At 42.9% G+C, this 22515-nt stretch overlaps 1 protein-coding gene across 3 annotated transcripts in view; it reads right to left on the bottom strand.

Moving 5' to 3' along the window:
- The window catches only part of LOC100402966 (tripartite motif-containing protein 43B), a 49778-nt gene extending 27614 nt beyond the window's left edge, over positions 1–22164 (bottom strand). For 2 of the 3 annotated variants that reach the window (XR_013528244.1, XM_078353548.1), the window contains exons 1-2: positions 21778–22164; positions 3460–3482 (exon numbers count right to left, since the gene is read on the bottom strand). Coding sequence is in view for 1 of the 3 variants with exons in the window: in XM_078353548.1 (XP_078209674.1) it covers positions 3460–3482; positions 21778–21822 (68 nt within the window). In the remaining 2 variants the exon portion in view is untranslated. Of the gene's footprint in view, positions 1–121; positions 2916–3459; positions 3483–21328 lie in introns of all 3 variants that reach the window. The other variant, XR_013528245.1, reaches the window with a different exon arrangement.
- Positions 22165–22515: the final 351 nt, after the last annotated feature.

The following is a 22515-nucleotide window of genomic DNA, read 5'->3' as shown; positions in this document are numbered from 1 at the left end:
TATCCTAAAATTAGGCACCTATACCTAGCAACTTCTGCATTGAACTCTTCAAAACATTACCCCCGAGTCACTTTGGAAAGTAACAAAAGTAATATCTGATAGAGGACATAAGAAAACATACTTGGAGGAGGAAAGGAAGAGAGGGCTAGGAGGGGAGCAAGGCGAGGAGGCTGAGGCGGGCGCAGCGGGCACCTGGGCCTGGCCGCCCCGACGAGCAAGGCGCAGCCATTCAGCTGCTTGGGGCGCTGCCGCGGCCGCCGCCGCCGCACCCTGGGGCCATGCTCCCGCCGCCCCCGCCCCAGGGGATTGTGGCCCGCGGCGTGGTGCGCCTGCAGCGACCCTTCCTGCGCAGTCCGCTGGGCGTGCTGCGGGTGCTGCAGCTGCTGGCCGGCGCCGCCTCTTTATCACTATCGCTTCAAGGAAGTACCAGGACCCCGTGCACTTCGCGCTCTTAGTGTCCGTGCTCTTCTGGATGCTCACGCTGGGCCTCTACTTCCTCGTGCTGCTGGGCAAGCACGAGCTGGTCCCCGTGCTGGGCTCGCGCTGGCTCCTGGTCAACGTGGCGCACGACGCTCTTCGGCGCCACAACCAGCATCTTGAGCGACCAGATGCAGCGCCACAGCGACTGCGACCTCAAGGATTCCCCGCTGCCCTGCGCCTACCACGCCTTCTTGGCGGCCGCCGTCTGCGGCGAGTCTGCCACGGCTTCTATCTGCTCTCGGCGCTCTATGGCTGCGGCCCTCGCTCAAGGGTCAGCAGGAGGCGGTGTGAGGCCGCCCGCGCCCGCCGCGGCCCGGATCGGGGAGGAGGAACCCCGGGAGACCAGCGCCCCCGGTTCCTGCCGCCGCCCCGCGCGGGTGCGTCCTGGCACCCTCCCCCTACCCGCCAGCGTTTCCACTGTCGCCCGCTCCCAGGAACCCTGACGCGCAGCTCACGCCCCACTGCATCGTCGCCGTCGCCACCGCCCGGAATCCCGAACGCCACGCCGGACACGCAGTTTCCAGGCACCAGCGCAGGGCTGCGATCCAAGGGGCGGACACACCCTAGCAGACTAGCCGCCCGACGCCAAACCTCGCAGTTCCAATTCCCTTCCCTGCTGAGACTAAGACGTGGACAGGCGCCGCGTAGATCCGGGGAAGGCTCTCAAATTGGAGCCAGGCTTCTGGCTGCCCCCTTCCCTCCCACCCCGTGGTCAGAAGCGCACCCACTTCCCTGGCCCCTCATCCAGCCTCCCGTGCTGTAAAACGCAGGAGCTGGGCTGTGGGCGGAGCTGAGGACAGGCCTTGGCTGATCCGGGGATGACCGACGAGTTTGTTTTTAGCTTGGGATTGTGCGAGCGTCCTGCGAAGCCCCTTCCAGCCTGTCTCTCGGTGGCGGGATGTGGGGGCGGGGCCCATCCCCCAAGGTGGGGACGGATAAGAGGAGCCGGTGGGCTGCACCCTTACTCTTGGGAAGTCTCCTCTTGCCTCTGCCTACTCCGCGTTTGTCCTTCAAGTTTTTTGCAGCCAGTCCCAAACACCTGCTAACTGTCCTGGCCTCTCCGTGACACAAGTATCTTCCCAGCCTTCCTTACCTGCTTGCTGCCCCTCTCATCTCTCCCCATATCTGTTTGCATTAGGAGTCCCACAACCATGGTGGAATATTAAGGTGAATCCCACCCCTTTTTACAGATGGGGACCCAGAGCCTGCTCTTGGGAACAGCCAGAGTAAGATTAGAATCCGGACTCGCAGCCCAGCGCTGTTTGCATTAAAAGGGTGGGTGAATCAGGACCCCTGGCTCAGGAGCCGCCTCTCGAAAAGAGGATTTCAAGGCCAAGTTGGTTTGTCAACGGTGCTGACTCCCCTTCTTGGAGATGCTCATTAGCTTTTCAAAGACTCTGAGAAGTTTCGCTGTTACAGAATTAATTTAGTTTACTGTATTAGCTGCTCCTGGCCTGGAGCAGTATTCCTGCCTGGAGGTTCCCAGCAGCCCTGTGCTGGCTGGGTTCTCATTCATGCCTAAGGGCTCAACCCATTGGTTGTGTTCTGTTTGAACATTTGGGGAGCTCCTTCTCTTTCTCTTCTCCAGGGAATTTCTCTAGCAGAGGAGGGGACCCACCCCAGTGAGGAAGGAGATTGCTGCCCCTAGCCAGAGACCTGAACTGGGGAATATGAACATTCCTTGACGTTGTTGGAGAAATGAAGCCAAAGTTATTCGGATGGTTTTCCCAGTCTAAAGGAAAGTCACCTGCAAGAGATCCTGGCGCTGACCTGCAGTAGCTGGCAGGGTGGGTCTCGCTTACCAAAGAGAAGAACCACTCTCTGGCGCTGGGGTGACCTGCTGGCTGGGCCTGTAAGGCTTCCATGTTGCTGGGGCCACAGAGAATACCAGAGCTGGTCACACCGACCGTTCCCAGGGCCCGCCACTGTGGGCTGGCAACACCATTCTGGCCTGGGCCTGCAGAAGCTTTCAGAGTCTTCACTGGCAGTAGCAGGAGGTGGGGAGAGAAATGACCTCTGCCTAGTAGTTTCCTTTCCACATCATGCAATGGAAGATCCCAGATGGGTGAAGATTGATTTTGCCTTAACTCAAGAGAATTCCTGTTCTCCTTGTGCTATGGTCTGGACACCTGGAACTTAGCTGTATACTTCTGTACCCTAAACAATGGGTTTGACTTCCAGCCTTTATTCTTTTTTTCCTTATTCAGATCACCATCTAAGTTACAACTTTAGCTCAGGTCCAGCCTTCTCAAGATCTCCGTCTTAGCCCCCCAGCCCCTGGTGCTGTCTGTGGTCAGGTGACCTTACTCAGGCGCAGATATCTCCTTGGCCGCCATGGAGCTGCAGTTATCCACACATGCCTGTAGCATTCCAGAGCTCACTGCTCTTAGATGTGCCTTCCCACTGGGCTTCCAGCAGCTCTGTGCTCCCTTTGTCTGCCAGGTATGAGAAGGACGTGTAAGACCACCACCACACTCACCCTCCCTCAAGGCCCTGTGCCATAGGGGTGGCCAGCTGACCTGCACCCAGAACTTTTGGATAGTGGAGGCAGTCACATAAGCCTCCCTCTTTGGATGCCAGGACTCAGTCCAGCCCAAGACCACTCTGGGCAGCTCCCATCCTGGTCTGGGGCCATTTGCAGACTCAGGAACAGGATTTCTGCAGTGTTCTATAGAAGCCAAAAGAGAGAGTGGGTTTGGGAAGAATGAGGGTGGCTGGGGAGTGGGGACCAATGTTTCTCATTATTTAGTGCTGATTCCTTGTATGCTTTTCTGAATAAAGTTTGGTTGTCTGCTTAAAAAAAAAAAAAGAAAACATATTCAACATAACACACAAACACATGAGTACACACACATACACACAATCACACTGGTACATTATGTTGTTAACAAATTATGTTTTCACTTTGTTGGAAACTGCTTGATGTTTTTCATAGCATGCCTTGTGCTTTAGCTTGCAATGATGGGAAAAAAAACATACCTTGCCACGATGTCTCCCAAATCCTGTAAAGAGAGAAAAAGAAAGACTTCTTTAGAAGGTTGTTATTCTGGCTGGGTATAGTGGCTCACACTTGTATTTCCAGCACTTTGGGAGGCCAAAGTGGATGGATCATCGGAGATCAGGAGTTCCGGACTAGCTTGGCCAACATGGCGAAACCCCATCTCTACTAAAAATACAAAAAAATTAGCCAAGTGTCATGGGGCACACCTGTAGTCCCAGCTACTGGGGAGGCTGTGGCAGGAGAATCGCTTGAACCCAACAAGTAGAGGTTTCAGTGAGTTGAGATTGAGCCACTGCACTTCAGCCTGGGTGACAGAACAACACTCTGTCTCAAAACAAACAAACAAATGAACAAACAAGTTGTTATTCTGCCTGTCTAGTCTTTAGGTTTTGAAAACTTTGGAAGTACCACATACTATCACTGAAGCTCTTTTAAAATGTATTCTGATCTCTAACATTTATGCCAGTAAGACCAATTGACAAGAATCTATTTCTGATTACTTCAGGATCCCGGATTTGAGTGAGAGAGAAAGGTTGAGTAGTGACTGCGCATTGCCGCAGCTGTCTACAATGTGGTCTTTTTCAGGGCTAGTCCCTGAGGGGTAATGTGGCTCAAATCCAGGGCATTTCAAACCTAGGACTTCCCAAAAGGAAGAAGGAAACGTTAGTTTCTCCATAATTTTTATGTATTATTCAATGGAGACAAAAATATAATTTTCACATAAAATTTTTTCTTCCAGGGTTTTAGTGAAATGAACTGGAGAAGAAAGCTTGAGGTAGAAAATGTTCTATGGAACTATGGCACAGTTCCATAAGGCTTTGTTTCCATGATTAGGTTAGGAGTTGTAGTTTATCTCTGTAACCAGGGAGTGTCTCAAGGATAAATATTTTTTAGAGCTGTCTCTTTCAGTTCAGCAAAATGGACCAAAAAATAATATGATATAACCATTCATCTAAAGACAGTATCTTGTTATTAATTAGTAGTAACATCCTATGTGATTCATGCATTTAATAATATAGTTGTATTTTCATCCTATGTGTTCATGCATTTATTTTAATAATATAGTTGTACCTATACATAAAAACATGAATTTTCCATATTGTCAGAAACTCATTATTGTAATTCTTAATAATTGCTGATGTGTGGCTATCATCCCTTGTTTTGGCTGAATTATGGTTTAGTTATTTACTTTTAATACATCTGATTTATATGTATTCTCTTTTTTTTTATTCTTGTAGCTGCAAAGCCCTGATGAAAAGTTTGAAGGCAAATCTTCTTATGAAAGCTGAACTAAAAAAAAAAGTCCTTCCCCCAAGTTCAGTGGCATGTCTAGGTGAAGAATCAAATAAAACTGCCCACTGAATTCAATGTAGGATTGTTTTGAAAGTAAAAGAGTATTTTCTTTCAACTCTTATGTTAATCATTAACTTTCCAAATGCTCTAAAATCTGATAAAGAAAAGGCATAATTGGGTTCACAAATGAAATATTGCTGTGTATCTCAAAGTTAAATCTGCAGGACACCCAACATTGGTTGAATCCTCACAAGCAGGGAAGGGAGAATAAGTATCTCAGTAGACTGGGATTGTTTACTTAAACAGCACAAATAATTTATATTATTAAGGACAAAACTTATGTCCAAATTATCTGAAAAATGTTTGCTTCTTTTCACTCTCTCATGTACAACAAATAAAGATGTTGAATAGAAGAAAATAATCTTAAGGAAAATGTTTTCCAACCTCACAAACTTTAAAAAAATGACTTATAATATAGTCACTCCTACACAAAATAGTCTTTAAAAAGCAGATATTTTGTGATTAGAATTAATATTCTTGTTATTTTGCACTCCATGTCTAAGGTTCTATGTTTAAAAATTATATTTATAAACAGTAAAAATTGAGTTTAGTTTAAAGGATATGTAATCTATACTTGAAGAACAAATTATTATGAAATAATTATGCTATTTCATTTCTTAAAGGATTAGCAAATTGGGATCTGGAGAAGATTTTGAGGTGTTCTTCTAAAGACTTGAAATTGTTTTAGGCAGAAGACAGTATACTAAAAATTGGATAAATCTGTCAGTATATTATTTCTGATTATTTAAGAATCTATTCTAAATAAACTACTAACTCTGACCCAAAAATGATGACTCTAATTCTTATCCAAAAAAATTAGACTTAAACATTAGAGGAATTTGAAAGGAGAGGGAGAAGTCTCAATGGCTGATGGTGCTACTACCACATAGGATAAGCTCCCTTATCTCATATTCCTACCCTAGATTGAAGTATGAGTTGGCATCAATACTCATGTCTACAAAGGTAAATTTTCATGCACTCTCTTAAGCATATTTTCTGTTTCATTTGTTGGCACTGCATTTTAAAAGATGTTTCTCCCTCTCCCTCCAGTATTAGAGTTGTAAAATTACTATAGGACCAACAGGTTAACTAGAAATGTAGGAATTGTTCTTGAATCCACTGTCCTCACTATCATTCAAAATCTATCAGTATTTCCCCATATTATCATTAAAAATTAATCATTATATTTGGATATTCATCTCTTACTGTATATCCAATCATTAAAAAAATAAGTCATTAAACAAATGACAAATGTTATAATAGATAGTACACATGAAAAAGTCGTGATTCATTTTCTTCTGTTGTTGATAGTATTTTTTTTAGCTTTAATTTTCTTCAAGTAACATGGGTACATAGTCTATAAGATGTCGAGAAGTTCTATAACACCCTTGGTTTATAAGTAAAAACAGTGTTTTCTCATCTCACTTCCATGTTCATCTCACCCCTAACTTCTGTTCATCAGATAAAAGCTCTTCCAACTTTCCTGATTAGTTTTTTCTACTACTTACTTCCATAATTATAAAATGTTTAAACTGATACTTCTTTGTTTTTTAATTTTATGTTTTAAAGAAAAAACATTCTGACACTTACCAAAATGGCAAGAAAGACTTTATTCAAAACCTTGCCAATGGGAATATTGCAATAATAAGAGATTGAGCTCAATTCTAAATACAGTAAATACATTTGGGGATTTACAGTGGACAGAGTGTCTGCAAGTCTTTTCTCATGGCTGTTTTTTTCAGACTGGAAATCATCAATCTCCTACCTCTGAGGTAGGAAGTTAGGCAGAGTTATATGGGGGATGATAGTGAGGATAACTATTAATATTATCTACTTCTTATTTGTGGGAAAACTACAACAAAGAAAAGTCAAGTGACCACACGAAATTTTTGGTAATAAGTCCTGATGCCTAGATTTTAACCCATAGGGGCTAATTGTAGAATCCCAGTGTCTTCAACACATCACTATATAAAGTGTTTTTTAATATTAATAATGAAAATCTAAGCATTTTAAAAATGATCTAAGATCATAAACCAGCAATTCACAGTTTGAAAAGTTTTTCCTTCTATCTATGTACAGTCTTGGTTTTTCTTATGCCTCTCTCAGCCTTTTTTCTCTCTCTCCTTTGTGAGATTTTGAATCCACTACTGCACCCCTCACCACTCAGACTCTCCAGTCTTCAGCTCACTGCTTGTCAGTCATTTATCCATGAAATTTCAGTGACTATACAATTTTGTGTCTTCTCCTGTATAAAATTGTGTAATGCTTATTTATTTGCCTCTAACAATTCTTTCTTCTTAAATTGTTTTCACTCAAATGAAACATTGTCTTGTCTTTTTCTTCAAATTTTTAAAAACATTTCATGTCTCCTGTATTCATAAAGACAAGCCTGTTAGGTCTCTCCACATATTTTTTAAATGATGTGATTTGTATTATACACACATATTTTAATTGATACAAGCCTGGGGTATGTTTACAGATTATAATATTTACCCTTTAGCAAGTCAGTCATTGAGATGCTTAAATACTTTCCTTGATTCATCACTGACCAATCTTACTGACATTAGGAGTAAATATGGTACTAATTATTTTATTGTAAATTAACTGGTAAGAGATATGTTTTTATTGTTTTACAGGAAGCAAATAAATTTAGCAGCTATTCACTAGATCACAGTGTATATGCAGCATATGAGTTGGTGAAAAAATTTTATGATATGACATTTAAATATTACGTTATTGTGGCCCAGATTGTAGGAGAGATGGTGTTTGACCTAGCCAGTTCCACAGTGCTTCCTTTTGATTAAAAAAGTTATGCTGTCTGTACCTTCAAGAAAGTATGCAGACAAAATCTACACTATTTCTGTGAAACAACCACAAGGAAAAAACACACAGTGTATCATTTAGTATGCTCCCCTTCCTCTTTAAAGCTTATATTTGTATGTTTCCATTAAACTCTAAAGAACAATGAGCTATCTGAGGTAATTTATTATTGATTGCTATTTCAAGTGGTCCAATATTCTGTTTATGTCTATAAATGCATTTTGCCTATTAATTGGTGCTCACGTCTTATGATAATATAAATACCTTGTAAAACATAAAAGAAGATGGCTTCTCTATTATTTCTTTTCTTGAACTATGGAACAATGCCATTAGAAATTATTTTCTTTAAGCATTTGATAATCCCAATTTCTATTTCAGATTACTTTTTTCCTGCAGTAAATAATTTTACAGAAATTGTTTCAAAGTTGGCTGAGAGACTCCAAGATTTTGATAAAAGCATGTATGTTCCACATACATCTATAATAGATAAAATTAAAAGGAAATGTTAACTAACATCAGTGTTGCTGAAATAGGTTTGAGAATTTCTTGCTGTGATCTATCAACTCAGGCATCTGCCTCTGCACTCTAGCACATCCTATGCAGGGCTGCCCTATTTCAAAAGACCTATTTTTGACATTCTAAGTGGGATTTGTGCTGCTCAGAAACATCGGTGCCTCCCTACTGCCGATTGACTAGTTACAATATACTCTGCTTAACACTGAAAGTCCTTCATTATGTGACCCTGGCTTTTTCCAATTTTATTTCATTTTGTTTTTAGTATCTATATATAATATTCAGCCAAACAATGTAATTTTCAAAGCCTGATTTCTTCCTACCTTTTTTTGTCATTACCTTTGCATAGAGTTCCTTATTTCTACTTTCATCTGGCAAAATTATATTTATGCAGAATAACAATAATATGAGGCCATTAATTTTGAAAATGTTAAACATTCATGGTTAATTCTGTGTAAAATCACACAAATACAGTACAATTTGAACATTTTAATATGTAAGGAAAAAATACCTGATGAGAATACCAAGGCAATGTATTTAAAGTAGCATTTTGAGGGTAACCATCTGCGTATTAAATATAGTATCACGATATAAATATCAGATCCTGGGGCTGATGTAAGGACACATAGAAAGATAAGAGTAGATGATCTAGAAATAGGCTCGGTGGTATATAAGCAAGTGTTAGTAACAAACAATACAGCAAAAACCAATGGGAAAATATTATTCAACTACAGTATTGTGTAAGTTATGTCAGTACCTGCTATAAAAGTCAATTCAGAATTGCACTTCACATTCTATGCTAACATAACAAAACAGCTGTAAAGAATTGTTTAGTAAAAGTGGAAATTTTTTGAAAGAGATGCCAAGTGTAGAAGCAATGAAGAAATAATGCAATCAGATTTGAGACCATTAAAATGGTTCCGAATATAAAAATTAATATTTAAATGCAAAATGAAAGTGTCAAAAACTTATCTTCTCGCAAAAATGTAGAGAAAAATATGTTATAAAATATTTTTTTGAAAATAGGCTCTAAAATTCCAAAAGAAAAAAATAAAAATATTGATAATGAACACAAGTTTTTAAAATGTTGTCAAAGATACACCTATGAAGAAAAAATAGAAAAATATTGTAGTTCACTAATATGTAATTCAAAAATACAAATGAAAATAACATGATGCTATTTAGGTGTTACATTAATAACAATTTAAACCTTCCTTGTGCCATTACTGTAGCTGGTACACTGACATATGCTCTCCATGCTTTTCTGATAACATTGTTCTATTCACCTTTTGGAAAAGATAGACACACGTTGCTTAAATGTTCAAGAGCTCTCGCAAAGTTCTATACTTTGACATCGTATTTTCATTTATTGAATTATTTATTAAGAAAAAGTCTCGTTTTTTTTTAAAGACGGAGTTTCGGGAGAGGGGACTCAAGATGGCGCTGTGAGAACAACCCAGGATTGGAGCCCGCGTTGAATCCGCAAACGGTGAGTCAGTGCTGCATTTCCAGACTGATCTTTGTTGCCCACAGAACGGGGAAACTCCCAAGTATAAAAAGACACGGGACGCAAGGCAGTAGGTCTGCCTGGCGAAGCCGGCAGCCGGGGCGGCGGCGGCCGGCCCTACCCAGCAATCCCCACAGGGCGCGCTTGTCCGGGTGCCTTGTTGAACTGGCAACCTGAGACTTGAGAGGGCTGGACTTGAGACTGAAGGAGACTTGCACAGTAGCCCAGCCCAGGGGATTGCAGGGACAGATCGCTTGGGATACCCAGTGGGACGAACAAAACCGCGATTTCAAACTATCCCGGGCAGACGGTCCGAGACGCTCTGTGGGGGAGGGGCGTCCACCACTACGGAGGCAACCTGCCCCAACTGATATACACGCCCACTGCTGAGGCAGCCAGCCGTTGCCGAGGCAACCCGCCCCAACTGAGATACACGCCCACTGCTGACGCAGCCAGCCATTGCTGAGGCAACCCATCCCTACTGAGATACACGCCCACTGCTGACGCAGCCTGCCGTTGCTGAGGCAACACGCTACAACGAAGAGACTCCGCCGCAGGGCGTGGCGGAGACCACAGCAGAGCCGGCAGGAACAGCGCGAATCACACAACAGCAGGGCGGAGCCTCGGCAGCCAAACAGTGGCTAGTCTGCCTTTGAGCTGGGCAGGACACCCGATCGGACATCCAAAAATAAAGCCCAAACCCCTCAACACAGAGCATTTGAGAAAAAAAAAAAGGGTTGTTTAATGAGCTGTGTTGCAGAAGAATCAAACATAGCAGCCTAACAGCCCTGAATGAACAACAGAGTGCACAGCTCAGCAATTAAAGCCCTATAAAGTACAAACTGTCTCCTCCCTGACCCCTCTAAATCCAAAAGACTGTCATTAGGCAGGCATCATCCTGGGACAAAGAGAGCAGAAAAAGAAACTGGTAGCATCCCTCGCTGTGCCACGGCTACTAGAGGTGCACCCCAGACAAGCAGGGTCTGGAGCGGACCTCAACAGTCATACAGCGAAGGGGCTAGACTGGTAGAAGGAAAACCAAGCAACAGAAATACTTCATCATCAACATTCTGGGTGTCCACTCAGAGACCCAAACGAAAAGTCAGCAACTACGCAGACGACCAGCGGACAAATCCACAAAGATGGGAAGAAACCAGCGCAAAAAGGAGGAAAACACCCGAAACCAGAACACATCACCTCCTAGAAAGGACCAAGACTCCTCACCAGCAAGGGAACAAAGCTGGACGGAGAATGACTGTGACGAAATGACGGAATTAGACTTCAGAAGATGGATACTGAGAAACTTTTGTGAGCTAAAAGATCATGTATTAAATCAATGCAAAGAAACTAAGAACCTTGAAAAAAGATTTGAAAAAAGATCCGAGGAAATGATAACAAGAATGGATACCTTAGAGAGGAATATGAATGAATTAAAGGAGCTGAAAAACACAATACGAGAACTTCGCGAAGCAAACGCAAGTTTCAATAGCCGAATTGACCAAGCAGAAGAAAGAATATCTGAAGTCGAAGACCAACTCAATGAAATAAAACGAGAAACCAAGATCAGAGAAAAAAGCACAAAAAGGAATGAACAAAGTCTCCAAGAAATGTGGGACTATGTGAAAAGACCTAACCTACGTTTGACAGGTGTACCAGAAGGGGACGAAGAGAATGAATCCCAGCTGGAAAATACTCTTCAGGACATCATCCAGGAAAATTTCCCCCACCTAGCAAGACAAGCCAACACTCAATTGCAGGAAATACAGAGAACACCACAAAGATATTCCGCAAGAAGAGCAACCCCAAGGCACATAATCGTCAGATTCAACAGGGTTGAAATAAAGGAGAGAAAACTAAGGGCAGCCAGAGAGAAAGGTCGGGTCACCCACAAAGGGAAGCCCATCAGACTCACAGCAGATCTCTCGGCAGAAACACTACAAGCCAGAAGAGAGTGGGGGCCAATATTCAACATTCTTAAAGAAAAGAACTTTCAACCCAGAATTTCATATCCAGCCAAACTGAGCTTCAGAAGTGAAGGAAGAATAAAATCCTTTGCGAACAAGCAAGTACTCAGAGATTTTGTCACCACCAGGCCTGCTTTACAAGAGCTCCTAAAAGAGGCACTACACATAGAAAGGATCAATCAGTACCAGCCATTCCAAAATCACACTGAATGCTAAAGAGCTTCAACATAATGAAGAATCTACAACAACTAACAGGCAAAACAGCCACTTAGAATCAAAATGGCAGTATCAAATTCACACATAACAATATTAACCCTAAATGTAAATGGACTAAATGCACCAATCAAAAGACACAGACTGGCAAATTGGATAAAAATCCAAAACCCATCAGTGTGCTGTATCCAGGAAACCCATCTCACATGCAAGGATACACAAAGGCTCAAAATACAGGGATGGAGGAAGATTTACCAAGCTAATGGAAAGCAAAGAAAAGCAGGAGTTGCAATTCTCATCTCTGATAAAATAGACTTTAAAGCAACAAAGATCAAAAGAGACAAAGAAGGCCATTACATAATGGTAAAAGGATCGATACAACAAGAAGAGCTAACGATCCTAAACATATATGGACCCAACACAGGAGCACCCAGATACATAAGGCAAGTTCTTAATGACTTACAGAAGGACTTAGACTCCCACACAATAATAGTGGGAGACTTTAACACTCCACTGTCAATACTAGACAGATCAACCAGACAGAAAATCAACAAGGATACCCAGGGCTTGAACTCAGACCTGGAGCAAGCAAACCTGGTGGACATTTACAGAACTCTCCACCCCAAATCCACAGAATACACATTCTTCTCAGCACCACATCACACCTACTCTAAAATTGACCACATAATTGGAAGTAAAGCACTGCTCAACAAATGCAAAACAACTGAAATCATAACAAACAGCCTCTCAGACCATAGTGCAATCAAGTTAGAACTCAGAATTCAGAAACCAACCCAGAACCGCACAGCTTCATGGAAACTGAACAACTGGCTCTTGAATGTTGACTGGGTAAACAACGAAATGAAGGCAGAAATAAAGAAGTTCTTCGAAACCAATGAGAATGAAGACACAACGTGCCAGAACCTCTAGGACACATTTAAAGCAGTCTCTAGAGGAAAGTATATAGCAATAAGTGCCCATATGAGGAGAATGGAGAGATCCAAAATTGACACCCTATCGTCAAAATTGAAAGAGCTAGAGGAGCAAGATCAAAAAAACTCAAAACCCAGCAGAAGACAAGAAATTACTAAGATCAGAGCTGAGCTGAAGGAGATTGAGACACGAAAAACCCTTCAAAAAATCAATAAATCCAAGAGCTGGTTTTTTGAAAAGATCAACAAAATAGACAGACCACTAGCCAGATTGATTAAAAAGAAAAGAGAGAACAACCAAATAGATGCAATAAAAAATGATAAAGGGGAAATCACCACAGATTCCACAGAAATTCAAACCATCATCAGAGAATATTACAAACAACTCTATGCACATAAACTAGTAAACCTGGAAGAAATGGATAAATTCCTGGACTCCTGTGTCCTCCCAAGCCTAAACCAGGAGGAAGCTGAAACTATGAATAGACCAATAACAAGGTCTGAAGTTGAGGCAGCAATTAAGAGCCTACCTCACAAAAAAAGCCCAGGTCCAGATGGGTTCACAGCCGAATTCTACCAGACACACAAGGAGGAGCTGGTACCATTCCTTCTAAAACTATTTCAAACAATCCAAAAAGAGGGAATCCTTCCCAAATCATTTTATGAGACCAACATCATCCTGATACCAAAACCCGGCAGAGACCCAACGAGAAAAGAAAACTTCAGGCCAATATCCATGATGAACATAGATGCAAAAATCTTCAATAAAATATTGGCAAGCCGATTGCAACAGCAAATCAAAAAACTTATTCATCATGATCAAGTAGGATTCATCCCGGGGATGCAAGGCTGGTTCAACATACGCAAGTCTATCAACGTAATTCACCACATAAACAGAACCAAAAACAAAAACCACATGATTATCTCAATTGATGCAGAGAAGGCATTTGACAAAATTCAACAGCCCTTTATGCTAAAAACCCTCAATAAACTCGGTATCGATGGAACGTATCTCAAAGTAATAAAAGCTATTTATGACAAACCAACAGCCAATATCATACTGAATGGGCAAAAACTGGAAGCATTCCCTTTGAAATCTGGTACTAGACAAGGATGCCCTCTCTCACCACTCCTATTCAACATAGTACTGGAAGTTCTAGCCAGAGCAATCAGGCAAGAAAAAGAAATAAAGGGTATTCAAATAGGAAAGGTGGAAGCCAAATTGTCTCTATTTGCAGACGACATGATAGTATACCTAGAAGACCCCATCGCCTCAGCCCAAAAACTCCTGAAACTGATAAACAACTTCAGCAAAGTCTCAGGATATAAAATCAATGTGCAAAAATCACAAGCATTCGTCTACACCAACAACAGACTTAAAGAAAGCCAAATCAAGAGCGAACTGCCATTCGCAATTGCTACAAAAAGAATAAAATACCTTGGAATACAACTCACAAGGAACGTAAGGGACCTCTTCAAGGAGAACTACAAACCACTGCTCAACGAAATCAGAGAGGACACAAACAGATGGAGAAACATTCCATGTTCATGGTTAGGAAGAATTAATATCGTGAAAATGGCTATACTGCCCAAAGTAATTTACAGAATCAATGCTATCCCCATCAAGCTACCATCGACTTTCTTCACAGAACTGGAGAAAACCACCATGAACTTCATATGGAACCAAAAGAGAGCCCGCATAGCCAAGTCAATTCTAAGCAAAAAGAACACAGCGGGGGGCATCACACTACCGGATTTCAAACTATACTACAAGGCTACAGTAATCAAAACAGCATGGTACTGGTACCAAAACAGAGATATAGACCAATGGAACAAAACAGAGGCACCGGAGGCAACACAACATACATACAACTATACAATCTTTGATAAACCTGACAAAAACAAGCAATGGGGCAAGGATTCCATGTTTAACAAATGGTGTTGGGAAAACTGGCTAGCCATGTGCAGAAAGCAGAAACTGGACCCCTTCCTGACACCTTACACTAAAATTAACTCCAGATGGATTAAAGACTTAAACATAAGACCTGGCACCATTAAAACCCTAGAAGGATATCTAGGCAAAACTATCCAGGACATAGGAGTAGGCAAGGACTTCATGAACAAAACACCAAGAGCATTGGCAACAAAAGCCAAAATAGACAAGTGGGACCTAATGAAACTCCACAGCTTCTGCACGGCAAAAGAAACAGTCACTAGAGTGGATCGGCAACCAACAGAATGGGAAAAAATTTTCGCAGTCTACCCATCTGACAAAGGGCTGATATCCAGAATTTACAAACAACTCAAGCAGATTTACAGGAAAAAAACAAACAAGCCCATTCAAAAGTGGGCAAAGGATATGAACAGACACTTTACGAAAGAAGACATATATGAGGCCAACAAGCATATGAAAAAATGCTCATCGTCACTGGTCATCAGAGAGATGCAAATCAAAACCACATTGAGATACCATCTCACGCCAGTTAGAATGGCGATCATTAAAAAATCTGGAGACAACAGATGCTGGAGAGGATGTGGAGAAAAAGGAACACTTTTACACTGTTGGTGGGAGTGTAAATTAGTTCAACCGTTGTGGAAGACAGTGTGGCGATTCCTCAAGGCCTTAGAAATAGAAATTCCATTTGACCCAGCAATCCCATTACTGGGTATATATCCAAAAGACTATAAATCGTTCTACTATAAGGACACATGTACACGAATGTTCATTGCAGCACTGTTTACAATAGCAAAGACCTGGAATCAACCAAAATGCCCATTGATAATAGACTGGATTGGAAAAATGTGGCGCATATACACCATGGAATATTATGCAGCAATCAGAAATGATGAGTTCGTGTCGTTTGTAGGGACATGGATGAATCTGGAAAACATCATCCTCAGCAAACTGACACAAGAACAGAAAATGAAACACCGCATATTCTCACTCATAGGTGGGTGATGAAAAATGAGAACACATGGACACAGAAAGGGGAATACTAAACACTGGGGTCTATTGGGGGGAAAAGGGGAGGGCCAGTGGGAGGGGGAGGTGGGGAGGGATAGCCTGGGGAGAAATGCCAAATGTGGGTGAAGGGGAGAAGAAAAGCAAAGCACACTGCCATGTGTGTACCTACGCAACTGTCTTGCATGCTCTGCTCATGTACCCCAAAACCTATAATCCAATAAAAAATTAAAAAAAAAAAGAAAGTAGGTCAGAAATTACTTCCACTTATAGCCCCTCCATCCCAGAAGAATCCAATCAGCTAATTACCTCAGACCAAATAAATGCAGTCCAACCCATACCACTTCCCATTCTCTTTGTGTCTGTGAAAAAGTCACTGTTATCTGACATTTGTGATTTTAGTTCAGTGGCTCATCAAATCACCGAGTCGGGTTCTTGTTATGCAGGTAATACCAGCAGAGCTGGCTGACACCAGTGACTGGGTGTAGCCTTTGACAGAAGAAGCCACTGGCCTGGTAAATAAGAGCTTTTTTGGTAGTACAGCACAAGTTAACTCTGGCCTGGTTGTTGTTTGCCTGAGAACCACATTCCCTGACATCTGTGTTTTGTGCCACAGTCTACCTTCAGGGCACAAACCTCGACTTTCTTTGCCTTACCCCAAACACCCTTCTCCAGCTACAAAAACCAGAAGACAAAACTGTACTTCTATGTTCTATGTTTATAGAAAAAAGGGCCACTGTCTTGATGGGAGCCCAAATGAGGAGCCATTATTTGTGAATTTGTGTTAGGGTCATTGGCTGGGGAGGTTCACTTCTGACCTGGTGTTCATCAGAAAAAGAAAGGCCAACACCGACCTAGAACTGAATGGCTCTCATGCCTTAGTGCATTTCTGCTGACAGAAGTGAGCAACAAGGACCAATGGCTCTTTTGAATACACTGAATGCGGCAAGATGCATGTCACAGTGTTTGGTTACTATTTACTTTTACAGACATAGTTTACAGGACAGACAGGCCTCTACATAGATGGATGTCGTATATTACTATCAGGACCTAAAAATATTAGTACTTCTAGCTTCTATATCTACATCTTGTATGAATAGAGATACGTAGATATATACATGTAGATATTTATATAAATACACATACACACAGAAATATATCAGTATTTCTATGTAAATATGCACATATACATTGGGGTACTTGCCAACAGACACTGTCAGTAACCCTACCTGTCTTAAGGGTGAAGACTTAGTCTATCTTCCCTTCTGTATGGCTCAATACCATCCTAGAATGAAAAACAGCCATAGAAGCTTGTATGTGTAAACATAAAATTTTATTTTTAGGAGCAAGGCCTGGCACATAAGCTGACGATACTGCCAGTTTAATTTTATTTTCCTTTTGATGCAGAATTTTACACTTTTTACCCAAGCTGGAGTGCAGTGGTGCAATCTTGGCTCACTGCAACTCTGCCTCCCGGGTTCAAGTGGTTCTCCAGACTCAGTCTCCCAAGTAGCTGAGATTATAGGTGCATACCACCACAACTGGCTAATTTTTGTATTTTTAGTAAAGACAGGATTATATCATGTTCGTCAGTTTGGTCTTGAACTCCCGATCTCAGGTCATTCACCTGCCTCAGCCTCCCAAAGTGCTAGGATTACAGGCATGAGTCACTTTGCCCAACCTCCACTTAAGGTTATTTGTCCACCTTAACACTTCAGGGACCAGATTCTCTTCTGGATGTAGGCCTGCATTCCTCACATCTGCCACTGTGGGCCTGCCTTACTCGTTAAGCAGTTTCACTTCTTGAGTGGAATTCACCTGGGTTGGGCCAATTAGCTGATGGGACTCACCTTTCCCATCAGCTAATTGAGCTAATTGAGTAGATTCACCTGGGCTGGAGGGAGGGACTGGAAAAGGAAGGACCTTTGACCTAGTTTTTATTTGGGCTTCTATACACAGATGTACTCACAAATTACATAGACATACTCATGTAATCCTGTGTGTGTGTTTATGGGTCTGCCTATTTGTAAGAATATCTACAAAGAAAGGCTCCAAAAGAAAACTGGGTCAGAGGTCTTTTTTTGTTTCTATCCCCTGTATCCTATATGTAGCCAATCAGACAATTAGTTCAGTCAAAGTGAATTCAATTTGAGCCAAGCACCACTTCGCATTCTTGTACCTGTAAAAAAAGCCTTTGTTATTTGGCACTGAGGTTTGGTTTAATTCAGGAGCTCATCAAACCTACCCAGCACCTTTATGGCTATGCAGCTAGGGTCGTTGAGAACTGGCTGACACAGGTGGGTGTAGTCTTTGACACACAGGATGTTTGGACTGGCCAGTAAGAGCCGCTTTGGGCACTTGGGCATGCGTTGACTCTAACCTTGTTGTCTTTTGCCCAGGAACCATGTTTCCCTACATTTGCTTTCAGTGCTGCAGTTTATCTTCAGGGCACAGACCTAGAGTTTTTTTCTTTACCCAAATAAACCTCTCTCTAGCAACCAACCCTGAAAGACAAGAGTGTCCTTGTCAGATGGGCGCGGTGGCTCATGCTTGTAATCTCAGCCATTTGGGAAGCTGAGGCAGCAGATCACTTGAGGTCAGGGGTTAGAGACCAGCCTGGCCAACATGGTGAAACTCTGTCTCTACTAAAAATATAAAAAAAAAACATTATCCGGGCGGGATGGTGTGTGCCTGTAATCCCAGCTACCTGAGAGGCTCGCTTTGACCTGGGAGGCAGAGGTTGCAGTGAGCCAAGACTGTGCCACTGCACTTTAGCCGTGATGCTTCAGTGGTCCCAAGTCACCTCATTAGCTGGTTGGACTCAGATGGGCTGACCTATTTGGCTGAATTGACTCACCAGGGCTGTAGGTGCTGGAATATAAAATGACCTTTGACCAGGCTGAGTGACAGAGTGAGACTCTATCCCAAAAACCAAATAAAATAAATTGGGCAAAAGCCTTTGAACTATGGCTGGTTCATTCCTGGCCTGGTGTCTACTGAAAAGAAAAGTGTCATTATTGACCTCACAGTGAATGACTCCCATGGCCTTAGTGAATTTACTGCTCACAGAAGTGGGGAGTAAAGATCAATCATTCCTTAGTATACATAGAATGCATCAGGATGCTTTCAGAGTATATGTTCATTGTGTAGTATTTTAGATATAGTTTAAAGAGCACATAAGTCTTTACATGTATGGAAGCCTTTTTATATTATTATTTTAATACCTAGCAATACTTCTACCTTGTGTATATTTACTCTGTTTCAATGTAGATAGATATATACACACATGGATATAGATGTAGACAAGTAGACAGATAAGCACAGGCAAGGAGTATTATCTGAGATACCTATGGAAGTATTCAGTATACATTCAATATTTTTCAACAGATGTTTCAATACTCCAGCCTATCCTAAGGGCACAGACGTTGTCTTTCTTTCCTGCTGTATGGCTCAATACCATCCAAGGATGGAGCTCAACCACAGAATTTTGTACATATGAACATAAAGCTTCACCTTTAGGCAAAAGTCCAGGAAGTGAGTGAGCTGTGCTGCCAATATAAGGTGTCATGTCCCGCTCAGCATCTCAGGGCCCTGTGCTTTTCCCTGAGGGATGTCTGTGTTTTTCACTTCCATCCTTCTGGGCCTGTCTTGATGTTTCAGCAGTCCCACATCACCTCACTGGTTGATTGAACTCACCTGGGCTGAGCTAATTGGCTGAATTGACTCTCCTGGGCTATAGGGGCTGGAACCTAAAATAGCCTTTGACCTCGATTTTATCTGGGGCATTTTAGCATAGACATCACATAGAAGTATTCATATAATGCTGTATATATGTGTGTTTACTTATCTACCTTTCTGTATTGATACAAAAGAAAGCCCCATAAAACACTAGGTCAGTGGTCATCTCTCACGCCAGCTGCTCCAGCCCAAGTGAATCCAACGGGCCAATTAGCTAAATACAAGTTTATCTAATCGAAGCCAAACGCCCCACTCCATTCTCCTTCTACTGGTGACAAAGTCCTTTTTACCTGGCACCCAGGTGTTTTTAATTCAGGGGCTCAGGAAACCAGCCCAGTGAAGGTCTGTCCATCCAGCTAGGGCTGGGAAGAGCTGGCTAACTGCAGCAGGCAAAGACTTTGACAGAAAAACTGGCCTCCATAATACAGCCAGTTTTGGCCCTAGGGTGTATGTTAACTCCGGCCTGTTGTCTTCTGCTCAGGTACCATGTACCCTAACATTTGCTCTCAGTATGGCAGTCTCTTTTTAAGAAATAGATCTAGGCTTTTTTTCCCCCATAACTATAAAGACATTTCTCCAGCCAGCAAAAATTAAAGACAGGAGTGTGTTTCTACATCAAACATTAATAGAAAAAAAGAGAAAATCTCCTGCCTTGATGAAAACACTGAAGAGAAGTCAGCATTCTCAGATCTGTGTGAAGGCCTTTGGAATGGGGCCAGTTGATCTCTGACCTGGTGCTCACCAGAAGGAGGAAGGGTTAACATCAACCTGGCACTGAATGATGCTGTGGGCTTTATATGTTTCTACTCACAGAAATGAGCAGCAGGAATGAATGGTTTTCTAGTACACATAACATGCAGCAGGATGTATGTCAGAGTGTACCTTTATTTGTGTACTATTGTGGATATGGCGTATAGGCAGACAGGTCAGATGTATGGAAGTTACTTTTTATATTCTTTACATTGATTCTGCCTATCAATAATGTTTTCTATATTGTTGCTCTGTATGAATATAGACAGATATAGATAAGTAAATATACACACACACACACATACATATGATATGAGTGTGTTTATGGAAAAACTTATGTATAATGATGATGTTTCCCAACAGAGGTTTTCAATATTGCATAATATAAGGGAACAGACCTAGAAATTCTTCCCTCCTATATTGCTCAGTACTATTCCAGAATGGAATGAAATCATAGAACCCTGTATGTGTAAACATAAAACATCACCTTTAGAGGCAGTGCCTGGGAAGTAGTGACATGTAATGTTCACGTCCAAGTGTGTACTCGAGAAAACTGAAAATACATTTACATAAATGCCTGCATACCACTTTAATAGAAGCAGTATTCATAGCCAAAAGAGGGAACAACCCAAGTTGGTCCATCCATCCTGTGGGGTCTCAATGAGCCATAAAAAAAGCAGTGTTGAGGCGTGCATGCCACAGAACAGAAACGCCTTGAGAACACGGTGCTAATTGAATACAGCCAGTCAAAGAGAGCCACACACAGCATGATGCCATTCCTAGGAAAGTCCAGAATAGCCAGATCCATAGGGGCAAAACATGGACTGATGGTTTTTATTGTCTGGGGGTTGAGTAGCCACTTAATGGCATGGAGTGTCTCTTGGAGTGATGAAAATCTTTCTGAATTAGGTAGCATTGATGTTTGGGTGGCATTGTGAATATACTACATACCTCTGATTTGTACACTTTAAGATGGTTAAAATGGTGAGTTTTATTTTATGTGAATATTATCGCAATCAAACGAAAGTCAGCAAATGATTTCAAAAGGTTAGTTAATGCCCAAAAACAAAGTGAAACTCATGAGAAGATGCTCACCCACAGGAGTCTCACTTTCCCCGCTGTCAGTCAGGCAGCCTGGGGGATGCCTTGGCATGGAGCAGGACAGCAGGCCCCCTGACTGCTCTAGGATGGGATCAGCATTTGCTGGTGGTGCTAGCTTGGCTGCTGTGAGTGTGATGAAGATGGTTGCAGAATGACCTTGTCCACTCCTAATCAGGGTCCTTTCTCTGTCTCCTCCACATCCCAGGATAGCTCCAGGAGCTTGTTATCTGCGGCCTGACAGCCAAATGTTCAAGGAGCAGACATTTAAAGGTGGTGCGTTAATTCCGAGTGTCTTCCAGCTAAGAAAGTTACTAAGCAGGTGATAAATCACCCACCAAGTAGTGCAGGGTGCAGCAGTAGCATCCACAACAATGGCTCAGGAACTGGGTTTCCTGGTTAAACTGTGGGGCAGTGTGGTGTGCATGGTCCTGTCGGAAACTCACCCTTCCTGTGCAGCCAGCAAATGCCTGGCTTCTCCTCCCTTGCATCACTCTCTGCAGCTCCCAGTTCCCTCGGGGACAGAGCAGCCCCGCCACAGGCAGGCAGGCCGTACCCAGCCGAGAGAGCTTTCAACCAGCGGCACCCTCACACTGTTTGGGCAGGCCTGCAGCATCTTGTTGATTCTTGGGGAGGGTCATGGACATCCCTGAAGCCCCGACAGATCTTTCTTCTGCCTGTTTCGGCCTGCCGGATTCCTAAAATCGCAGGACTCAGCGATGATCGCGTGGAGAAAGAGTCCGTTGCCCGATGCTGAGGCACTGCCACAGAGGACCGCTGCTTTGGGAAGCCACTGTGATCGTTCCCCAGGCAACGGTGGCTGTTACTGTGACGCGAGCCCGGGCTCAGCGCTGGCGCTTGTGACAGGCCGCTTGCGCATGCGCTTTCGTCTGCCCAGCTGGGGAGCCGCGATGTTGGCGCTGTCCAGCTGCTGCCTCACAGGTACAAGGTGGAGTCGGTGGCAGGGGCGGCGCCTGGAAGGAGGCTGCGTGCCACGAGCAGCATAGGCCCCTGATAGACCTGACCTCAGTACTTCCTTGAGCCCACTCTTCGGTTCCGGTCGGGTGCAGGAGGAGAGCGCTTCAGGCCAGGAAGCGGGCACTCCGGGTGTTACCAGAACGTTACCCGGCCCCATAATCTGACTGCCACTTTTCGACCTGGGCCACCCACCAAGGGGCCCTGCC

The sequence above is a fragment of the Callithrix jacchus genome, chromosome 16 (genome assembly GCF_049354715.1).
Source record: "Callithrix jacchus isolate 240 chromosome 16, calJac240_pri, whole genome shotgun sequence".
In the NCBI taxonomy this organism is placed as follows: Eukaryota; Metazoa; Chordata; class Mammalia; order Primates; family Cebidae; genus Callithrix; species Callithrix jacchus.
Note: the sequence above shows the minus strand (reverse complement) of the source record. Positions and strands in the feature narration are given on the sequence as shown.